This window comes from Plasmodium fragile (assembly GCF_000956335.1).
Source record: "Plasmodium fragile strain nilgiri unplaced genomic scaffold supercont1.61, whole genome shotgun sequence".
In the NCBI taxonomy this organism is placed as follows: Eukaryota; Apicomplexa; class Aconoidasida; order Haemosporida; family Plasmodiidae; genus Plasmodium; species Plasmodium fragile.
The window spans coordinates 100,743-111,406 of record NW_012192641.1 but is presented as its reverse complement, the minus strand read 5'-3'; the positions used below and the strand labels follow the sequence as shown (position 1 = coordinate 111,406).

The 10,664-nt window shown below is 42.7% G+C and overlaps 3 protein-coding genes across 3 annotated transcripts; 2 read left to right on the top strand and 1 right to left on the bottom strand.

Moving 5' to 3' along the window:
* Nucleotides 1–603: 603 nt before the first annotated feature.
* AK88_04395 (uncharacterized protein) lies at nt 604–3,372 on the top strand (the record flags this gene model as incomplete). Its single annotated transcript, XM_012482005.1, has 1 exon — nt 604–3,372. The coding sequence occupies one exon, from the start codon at nt 604–606 to the stop codon at nt 3,370–3,372; it is 2,769 nt and encodes a 922-aa protein (XP_012337428.1).
* A 680-nt stretch (nt 3,373–4,052) lies between these two features.
* AK88_04394 (uncharacterized protein) lies at nt 4,053–5,072 on the top strand (the record flags this gene model as incomplete). The annotated part of the gene is made up of 1 exon (XM_012482004.1): nt 4,053–5,072. The coding sequence occupies one exon, from the start codon at nt 4,053–4,055 to the stop codon at nt 5,070–5,072; it is 1,020 nt and encodes a 339-aa protein (XP_012337427.1).
* A 180-nt stretch (nt 5,073–5,252) lies between these two features.
* Nucleotides 5,253–7,499, bottom strand: AK88_04393 (glutamine-fructose-6-phosphate transaminase (isomerizing); the record flags this gene model as incomplete). Its single annotated transcript, XM_012482003.1, has 1 exon — nt 5,253–7,499. The coding sequence occupies one exon, from the start codon at nt 7,497–7,499 to the stop codon at nt 5,253–5,255; it is 2,247 nt and encodes a 748-aa protein (XP_012337426.1).
* Between the last annotated feature and the right edge of the window lie 3,165 nt (nt 7,500–10,664).

Sequence of the window (10,664 nt, the reverse complement as noted above, 5' to 3'; positions counted from 1 at the left end):
TTTTCTTTTGTCGTTTTTTTTTTTTTTTTTTTTTTTTTTTTTTTGTTTTTTGGTGTTCTAGCGGAATGTCATATGACGTAACGAGGGGGAGATCGCTTTTAGACATATTAAGCTTCCCTCTTTTTTTTTTTTTTTTTTTTTTTTTTTTTTGTTCTTTTTTCTATTTTTTTTTTTTTTCCTTCATGTGCGTCCCGCCGACGAACAGGCGAAGAGATCAGCGAAAAGGAGGGCCTCCGTGAAACGCAGACTCTCCGCGCAAGGCCATAGGAAGAGTAGTGAAACGAATGCACGCTTGAGTGAGTGGTCATGTGCTGGGTCACATGTGGGCACGGCGTTCTAGAAGGTTTGCAACGGGCTCCTCCTCCACCCGGTTGAGTGTTAGCACTCTACGAGGACCCAGCACAACACAACCCGGTGTGCTAATCCAAAAGGGGAAAAGCAAAGAGGAGCTCCGCCCCCACCCACTCCCTTTTACACACTGATTTGAATAATCGTTGAAAAACATGTCCTGAGGCGACAAAAAAAAAACAAAAAAAAAAAAAACCTTTTTTTGTCCTCCTACATGGCCACAAAAACAAGATTAAAACACGTTGACAGGAAAAGATGCCCGTTCTATTTGGCTTTCTCCTGTTGTCCCTTCTGCTATTCGATTTTTACGACACACTAAAGTTAAGAAGCAGCGCGGATCGTATCATCCACGTGTCTGAAAAGGGGAGCTATTTGCCAACCCCATGGTCATTGAGCCATAGTTCAAATGCAAGGCATCTCTTTATTCATAACAAAAATGGGTTCGAAGGGAGACTCAGATGTGACAGGAATAACCCAAGTGTGAAGAGGAGGAAGGAGGAATTATTCCTCAGTAGAGATGAACCGGGTTTTGTAAAAAATGAAATGAAAATAGAAACATTTAAGAGTCCAAGTGGAAACGAATTTTTGTGCACCAAACTGATGATGAACAATAAAGAGAAGAGGTTCATCGTAGACCTGTGTAGCGATAACAGTTTTTTATTTTTTCGAGGGGACGACTTCCTCTTTAAAAATGACAGCAGCAATGGTGGGGACTCGTTTGAACGGGACAAGGGACCACCTCATCTCTGGTTTGGGCAAGAGGACGTGCAAAATGTACACGAAGAGCTTTACCTGAACAATACCAAAGTAGAGGTAGAGAAAGTGGTGAAGGCAAAGGGAGGTAGGGACAAGAAACTTTTTCAATTTTACTTAATGCAAGACAAAGAGCTAGATAAAAATTTGGATGGCATAATTGGCTTTGACTTCTTTTCCCATTTTAATACCTTCCTGTTTGATTCTGTTAATATGAAAATAGAATTAGGTGGGGAAGACGCTTCGAATATAATGCAGCAGTGGGCAAGCACCCCAGATGGACACTGCCACAAGGTAAAGGTGCACAACTATAGTGACCACATAAAGTATTTTAGTATAGATGTGAATAATAAGCTGTATAAGGGTTTGTTAGACTCGGGTACTTCAAAGACGCTCGTTATTAACAGTGACGTGAAGTTAGAGAGGGAGGACCAAGGTGCTAACGGCGTGGCGGTTGAGAATATACTAAACCAGAGGTTCACGGTGAGTAAGTTAAAAAATATTAATCGATTTACTATCCTCACAAAGGACAGCCAAGTACGGATGCCTCTTCAAATGAACGAAATGTATGTAAGTGAAAATGTGTTTCCTTATTTGGACTCCAATGTGGTTTTGCTAGGTTTAGACTTTTTGCTGAACCGCAAGCTTCTCTTCGATTTGAAAAATGGCACGCTCTACATGTACTGTGAAGCGACTGGGTGTTCACCTGACACGGTCATGGGTGAGGGCAACTCACCTCACGCGGTCAGTGGGGACATAAAAAACAACCCCGTCATCATTGATCAAGTGAAGGTGGAACAAAAGTGCGCCGAGATATACGAGAAGCTGAAAAGTAAAGAGTTGAGCTTCCTCAATATAACAAAGGAGTTAGAAAAGGACCAGGTAGATATGCAAGATTGTAAAAGTACTAACGATGTGATTAAGAAATATGCTACAAAGATTCTTTATGGGGCGGAACAACTACCCAGGAGGGAATCAAGTCGAAAGGATGATCCTGAGTTTGAGCAAAGGTACAATGAGATGACTAACTTTTTTAAAAAATTGTCCCCAGAGGAGAAACAGAACATGTTAAATAAGATGGTGCACGCTTTGCGAAGCGATTATAGAGGGGACGGTGAGTGGGGAGGGGGCTCTTCAACTGCAGGAGCTGATCCAACGAATGAGCAGCAGTACCCCCCTCGTGATAATCACCAGTATGAACGGGCATCTGAAATATTAGAAAAGTACGTAGTGCACGAAATGGAGAAGAAGCAATATTCTTTGCACCGATTCAAATCTTGTAACGCAAATCGAAGGAATGAAAAAGCAGTGGAAGAAGAGTTCAACCATTTGAGTGCCCTTTATAATGCCCACCCAGAATTTAGCTTTGAAATATTAAACGACTTTAAGAGGGAGTTGTCTGGAAGACGCATCAATGTGCACACATTACAAAGTGAAAGGGATATAATTCGAAAAGTGGCAGAGACACGGGTGTATAACCAGAATGGAAATTTGAACAAGGAGGGGAGAAATAGAAAGAGGAAAAATATTATAGTAAGGAGATTCTCAAATGATGATAATAATATACACACACAAATTATAATTAGACGTAATGGATTGGATCCGAGTGATGACGACAATGAAGATGGAGCAGAGGAAGGGAAGGACGGAAAGTATAACCAGTATGGCAACCTGGATAGGATGGAAGATCTTTTCCCTAACTCGTTATTTTCAGGAATTTTTAAAAATTTCTTTGGGGACAACAACAGAAGTGAGCACTACCGTAGTGGGGGAGGAGAGGACAGCGATGAAGGGGGAGGATATGATGGAGAAGAAGATCACCAGGATGGAGGAGACTTACTCTCTGAATTGAATAACTTCTTTGGTTTTGGTAACATGGGGGAGAACTTTTTTAGAAAAAAGAAAAAAAGCGTCATAGGATTCAAAACGAAGGACCCTACCAACATGGGTACTGGTGCGGAAGGAGACGATAAGAAGAGGGGGAACGGCACCTCGGACGACACATCGAGCAATATTTCGAATGACATTTCGAATGCCATAAAGGAGGAAAAGGACACTGATATTATTTACTTGCTCCACAAGGTGCAGAAGCTTAATGACGCTAATTTGAAAAGCTTCATTCTGCAGTCGCTCAAGAATGACAACGTCAGGAGGATCCTCGTCGACGCGCTCAAGAAGGGCTACCAGAGCGCCCACGACGAGTGCCGCACGCAGGGCGACAACAAGGGCATGTACCTCCTCCAAATGTTGAAACAAACGGGCATCTTCTGAAGGGGGGCGGTGAGAAGCGGCGAAGTGGCGACAGGCGCGCCGTCGAGCCAGTGGCCCGCCCATTCGTGTGCGGCGCATTTTGTTCTGTAAAAAAAATATTTCTTCACTATTATTGCGTTCCTTTTTTTTTTTTTTCTAACATTTTTAAAATTTTTAAAAATTTTCTCACATTTTCTCGTATTATTTTGTCACCCTGTTTTTTTTCCGCCCAAGTCGAGCCATTTTACAAATGGGTTAAAGCTGCTTACGTCCTTGCACTCTGCGTTGGGGGCGGCTTCGCCTACATGCTCCTGTGGCGTGTACTTCTCCATGTGACAAATGGCCCTACGCACACGGCCCACTTGGTTCCCTTTTCCTTTTCTACCAAACAGCAGCGGCGGGGGGGCCAAATGTGCTGGTGCATGGCACCAACCGCCCTGGCCAGTTCAATTTATCATTTGTTATGTCGTCGCCTCGAGGGGCTCATCAGGAAAAACGCGGAAAAGAGTAGAGGGAAAAATGACGCTGTTGTGATACTGTTCAAATGAACCTTTCTGTTCGCCCCCATTCAGCCTACTTTCTCTTAATCCAGTTTTTTTTTTTTTTTTTCTTTTTTTACAAAGCGTATGTTTAGCCGCTTCTCCCCCAAATTGAAAGAGCAAACTGCTAAACTCCAGCATTCACCCTACAATCAGCACAACATGAAGCGGATCCTGTGGGCAGGAAAAAGAGGAAGAACCTCGTTCCGCCCTTTCGTACATGTGGGCTACTCACACACCTGGGGGAAGAACGACATGCACACAGGCAGGTATCTCTGCCTGAACAACGACAAGTGGACTCTCAATAAATTCGCAAATTTAAAAAACATCCACCTGAAAAAAAACACCTGCACAGGCAAGGTGGAAATATTCATTGACGATTTAATTTTGTTAACAAATGGGAAGAACGTACTCTCCTTCGAAAGTTTCGATCTGTGCTTCTTGATAAAGTACGAGTTGCTGAGGAATAGGGAAAAAATGGATTTACAGAAAATGCCCGTCACGTTGACGGCTAACAATTTGGTCGATTTTCTTGAAGGGACGATACCTCAAGGGAGAGACACACACATGAAAGGGGAGGATAAGGGGAACTATTTCCAAGAGCAGAGAGCTCTCATGGAAAATAAAATCTTTGAAAATTTTCAAAACGATTTAATTCTTTACCAAAATGGACATCCTAACATGCTGGACAGAGTGAAGAAGGGGGGAGAAGAGTCCCACACGATTGACTTGCCGAAAAGTCTTAATTATGTAGAAAATTACAACATAAAAAATTTGAGGGAGGAAGAAAATAATGTGTACACTAAATTCATTTCAATTTTTGAAAACATTCATGGAGTTAAGTTAAGAAGAGCAAATCATTTCGAAACTCCTGTCCAAGATTTGGATGTGGAGGAGAAAATAAAAAATATGATAAAAATTATGAACAGTTCAGGCATTTTTTTGTTTTACAAGTGCACACAGATTTTGAATTCCTTCGTTTTTAGTTACCTCTTTTTGCATGGACACATGGGTTATAAGGAAGTGTATCGGTGCTGCAACTTGGAGTACATTTATCAGTTTTTTAAATGGGGTTACGTGTACGACGTGCACGGCGCCAAGGATGCGGGTGCGTTGCTTGCCCTCTCATCGCTGCGCTTGGTTGGGGCGCTCCTCCGCCAGGAAGACGCGGTCAAAAAGTGAAGCGTTGAATAGAGCGAAGCGTTGCATAGAGCGAAGCGGTGAAGAAAAATGCCCAATTAAGACGGCTATGCTAGATGGCTAATCGAAAAGGTTAAGCACGATGACCAGGTGTGGGTGGTGAAGCAAAATGTGTAGGTGAAACGGCTCACCTCTCTCGCGACTGACGTCGCCCCCTGGGCCCTACGAGACGGTGACCGTCTTGGCGAGGCAGCGAGGCCGGTCGGGGTTGTTGCCGCGCGCGACGGAGGTGTAGTAGGCGAGCATCTGCAGAGGGATGACGGCCAGCAGTGGCGTGAGCAACCCGTTGTTGGGGATCAAAATGATATCATCCGCAAAGTGCTTGCAAAGATCTTCGTCATCGGTCAGGCAAATGATGTGCGCGCCCCTGGCCTTTATCTGTTCACCCGTATTTATCATTACATTTTTGGAGGGGTCGTTGAAGACCAGCATAATGACAGGCGTGTTATCTTCTCCACCCAGGAGGGCATAGGGCCCGTGTTTCAAAGCGCTCCCAGTAAATCCTTCACAGTGAATATAAGTAAGTTCTTTAATTTTGAGGGCCCCCTCCAAGGCGATTGGGTAGCTTAACCCGTTCCCAATAATAAGCATTGATTTGGCATTGGTTAGTTTATTAGCTAGCGTTTTGCATTTAGCTTCACATGATTTAACAGTAGTGCCAGCATATAAAGGAAGTCTATGCATGGAATTTATTAAGGCACTTACTTTGGAGTGAGAAGAATGATAAGTTCCCTTTTTGTTTTGAAAAAACCATATTGCTATTAAGGTGAGGACAGAAACTTCTGCAGTGAAACATTTGGTAGAAGCAACTCCAACTTCCCTACCAGCATTTAGGTAGACACCCCGTCCAGTCATATTAGCAATAGTAGATCCAACAGAGTTAACAACGGAAAGTTTTCTTAAATTTAAATCATCAGCTAATTTACAAGCTTTAATCACATCTCTAGTTTCTCCACTCTGAGAAATAAAGATCACTCCTGCCTTCTCCTTGGGGACAACAGAAACGTTAAAATCGATGGGGTCCATGACCTGCACCGTGTTGAAGCAATTCAAGTAGTGCATTACATATTTTGCAAACAGGGCAGCATAATATGATGTGCCACAACCGATTAAAATGAGATTTTCAATTTTGGCCAGTTCATCCACATAAGGATCTAGACCTCCTAATTTTACAGAGCTATTGAGAATACTAAATCTGCCTCCATTATTTAACGTCTTAGATAATGCAATTGACTGTTCATGTATCTCCTTGAGCGTCCAGTGAGGAAAAGGGTGAGGTGTCTTTTGTATAACCACTTCTGGTATGCTCTCCACCCTCTTCTCCATTTTAAGATCATTTATTTTGTCCTTGTTGATAGATAAAATTTCTCCGTTTTTTAAAGAAATATATTCATTCGTAAACATAAAAAGAGCCGAGTGCTCCGAGGCCACAAATATTTCATTGTCCTTAAAGCCGATATGCAATGGAGAGCCATTCGCTGCTAGAATCATTTCGTCTGGGTGATCTTTATGTATTATGCAAAAGCTCCATGTCCCTTCCAACTGCCTAATTGCGGAAAGCACTGCATTTTGGAAGCTCTCCTTTTGGTCCAAAAAATAACCTATTAAATTGGCTACCACTTCTGTGTCTGTGTTAGATTTGAAGGGGATTTTCTTCCCCACAAGGAAGCTCTTCAACTCCCTGTAGTTTTCAATAATGCCATTATGAACAATGCTGATGCGTTCGTTGTAGTCCATATGTGGGTGAGCATTTTCATCGACTTTGCATCCATGTGTTGCCCACCTCGTGTGTGCAATTCCTATTTTATCATTTTTGTGACTAGCTGAATAATTCTCCCTCAATTTTTCTATAGCGTCACTCGTCGAGCTACTAGCATACTTGGTTGTCTTTAGGGTTCCATTGGTGCGGCTTATTGTGGACATGCCACAGGAATCGTAGCCCCTATTTTGCAACACCTCTATGCCATCAAACAAAATTTTCGAAGCGTCTCTGTTGCCTAAGTAGGCCATGATTCCACAACAGCTAGCTATTTCATTTTTCATATGTGGTGGGCGGAAAAAAAAGTTTCTTTTTTTTTTGTGCCCACTTTGCTCTCCTTCTTCTGTGTTGTTTAGAAGCAGATGCAGTCCACCTATGGCCGCCGCCGCGAGGAGGGCCATCCTTCCGGAGGTGCGATAATCTGGGTGGTTCCTGTCCCCATGACCTGCGCCGATCCGTCGACGATCCCCTGCACACCACAGGGCCATCTGCACGGGTGTGCGAGCACTCCCACTGGCATCTCCATCCCAGTAGTGGCCACTTGTGCCTCTCTTCGCGTGGGTAAAGCGCGTCTTTCCCGTTGGCGCTGAAAATCCATTTTCTATTTTTCTCAGCACTTTACTCAGCAGGGTTTTGAAGGTCCCCTTCATCGCTCCCTGGGGCGCACAAGATATTTGGACGGCGAAAAGCGCTCTCGCTGGGGGGGGATGCGCTAACGCTGCCACGTTGTTCGCGTCTTCCCCAGGCCTGCTTCTTTTTCTTCTTCTTGTTGTTCTCCCCTCTGCAGGACAATGCTCCGCACCTCGCCGTATATGCTACAGTTGGCTCATCATGTCGATGCTCGCTTTACACCTCGCCGCGTGTACCTAGCTGCGATTGGTTTCGTGCGCGCTTTCGTTCCGAGTGCTGGGACTGTGTTCTTTATCTTTTTATAATCTTTTCCTCCGCATATATATATATTTTTTTTTTGTGTGTGTGTGCGTTTGAGCAGTTATCCTCCACGGGTGTTAACTACGGCATGTGCTTTTTTTTTTTTTTTTTTTTTTTTCGTACACTCGTTGTGAGTGGCAGGTGTGGAAGTTATTTGCTTTGGTGTGACTGCTCAATGGTTTTTCGCACGTGTGCTCATTTTTTTGCTTTTATTGTTCTTGTCGGAGGGAACAGAATTGCGAAAGAAAATGAGTACTTCACCTAGGTGTGCCTCGGTTGGGAAGGTCTTTACACACAGTAACCACCCCTTTTTTTTTTTTTTTTGCGTATTAATCAATCCATGTGGATGGGTGATTTTTTTTTTTTTTTTTTCCAAGCCGTAAGTGTATTGTGTGATATTGGGTAAACCCTTCCGCTGATTTTGCGGCAATAATTTTGGTCCATCAGCAACTCAGTTGTGGTGTGTGTGCAGACGGCGTCGGCGTGTCCGGGGAGCGCCAGGCTAGCGCCAGGTCAGCGCCATGTCAGCGGCACGGTTTCCCTATTTTCCACATTTGATCAGGCCGCGCTTTTTTCCATTAGATCGAGGAAAAGACTTCCACTCATCCTTTCCTATCGGATTTACGAAGCCAACATAAGGCAAATGCTTGACATGGATGAGGCATACATTGGGAAAATATTTTTGTGCCATATTTTTGCTTTTCTTGCAAATGGCTATTTGGGTATACATTTGTTTGGGTCACTTTTTTTTTTTTTTTTTAAATTTTGTTGTGGGGATGAGGGGGGGGGGGGGTTGACGTCGTGTCCTAGGCGTTGTATACCCCATGGTTCATCCTTTCTCCTTGCGCATTGGCGTAGAAGACATATATCACAATTATTTGCCAACTATACTGCTAAGCCGCAAGGACAGACAGGACGATAAAAACAAAATTCTGCTCAGATAGAGCAAAGGAGATGAGAGACAATGTTTATCACATATGCGTAATTTACCAGTATGGGGAATTTTTTTTTTTTTTTTTTTTTTTTGCCTCCTCTTACTTTTATAGCATATTGTAAACCCCTTTTCTCTGGAGCCTTTTTTCCATTTACTGAAACAAAATGGCGCAACAAAAAATTCGCCACCATGTCTTTGCGAACAAAAAGAATTACCTGTCTCTTCCCCCGGGGGGGTTAAACAATTATGCCCCCAGAATGGACAAGAAAAAAAAAATATATATCCCTTTTATGCTTATTTTATTTTAACTCATTTTCGTTGGAAAAAAAAGGGCTTTTGGCGCTTCTTCCCTTTTTCCCGTCCATTGGGGAAGAAAAACCCCGCGAGGATTTTTTTTTTATCTTCCCACATAGACGAATTATAAAAAAAATGTATATAAAATCGCGACAATATTTTTTATAGTGTTTTCCATAATGCTGCATTAAAGAAAGCCGGGGCGCTAAAAAAAAGAAGAGGGAAAAAAAACCGTCCACTGCGTTAAAAAGTAATGATGTAGTAACCCATAACAGGGTAGCGATTCAAAGGAAACCCCAAAAAACCTTTTCGCTTCTTCCCGCGCGCCATTTGTAAGGTATATGCGCATACGCATACATTTGCATGTATGTATTTTATGCTATCTGCGAATTGGAGCTGAAAAAAGGCATACCGCCCAACTTAAAAAAAACCACCCCCCTTTTTGTTTATATATTATTTCCGAAAAGAAAAAAAACAAAAACAAATTGAAAAAAAACCCAATTTGACTTGTTACCATTTTATGTTGCCCATTGTTTGTTCATCCATTTATTTAAAAATTTTTTCCATTTCTTTTAATTACCTATTTGTATTTTAGGTGAGCTTTTTTTTTTATAACTTGCATTTGACTAATTGTCCTTTCTTTTTGTTACCCCCTTCATATATATATATATTTTTTTTTTTTTTTTTGCGCAAAGGAATAGCAGACGAGAGGTAGCTTTTTTATACCTTTTTGTCGAGCGTTTCTTTCACTCACGTTGGCTAATTTTATCTCCCCTTGATGCAACCCTATGTACATCTGCTCGCATGCAGTCCGTACGTAGGTCCCATAATAGCGTTTTTGTTTACTCGTCTGTCGCAGGTCTATATTTTCCTGTGCTGCGTGACACTTGTCTTTGCGGGCGAGTCTTAATATATCATCGCTGGGAAGCAAAGGGAGGAGGGGATGCCCTCGTCGAATGTGACGAAGTACCCTCACCCACGTGTGTTGTGCACCTGCAACATATTTTGTTTCACTTTTTTTTTGTTTTATATACCTCCATTTTATATATTTTCATTTAAAAAATACCTGTGCGTGTAAGCGTTAGCCCACGCAGCTGTGGTGAAAGCCCCCTTTTCTTTTGCACAGCCTTTTTTTTTCCATGCCACCAAGCGTTGTGGGTGAACTTGGTTGTAGGCTTCACCTTCGCCCGTGGCGAGTTGCATTTATTTGTTCTGTGCCGCTGCACCACACCTTGGGTGGTATTGTTTGCTTTCACACCGTTTGATTTATTTTTTTTTTTCACCTATTTGGTGAATAATTTACATTTTTCCCATCCTCCGCTGAGCGACCGCGCTAACTGCCTGCAGACCAACCTCCGCGCGCATCCCTTTTAACATTCGCTCCAGGTACCAATCCCGTCGAGCTGCGTTTCCCCTCATAAGGTAATTTTAAACGTGCATTTATTTTGGCGTATTTTTTTTTTTTTGTTTTTTTTTTGCCGTATTTTTCCCCTGTGTTTTTTTTCCTCCACATCACTGGCGTAAAACGGCGCCACACTGAACGTGAAAAAGGAGTCCACCCCTTCCCGCCCCTTTATACGCGAATAACAAAGTGGGGCGTTGTGCGCGAACATACAAATGTGCGCAAGTTGTATACATGTGGCGGGTGTATTTGAAA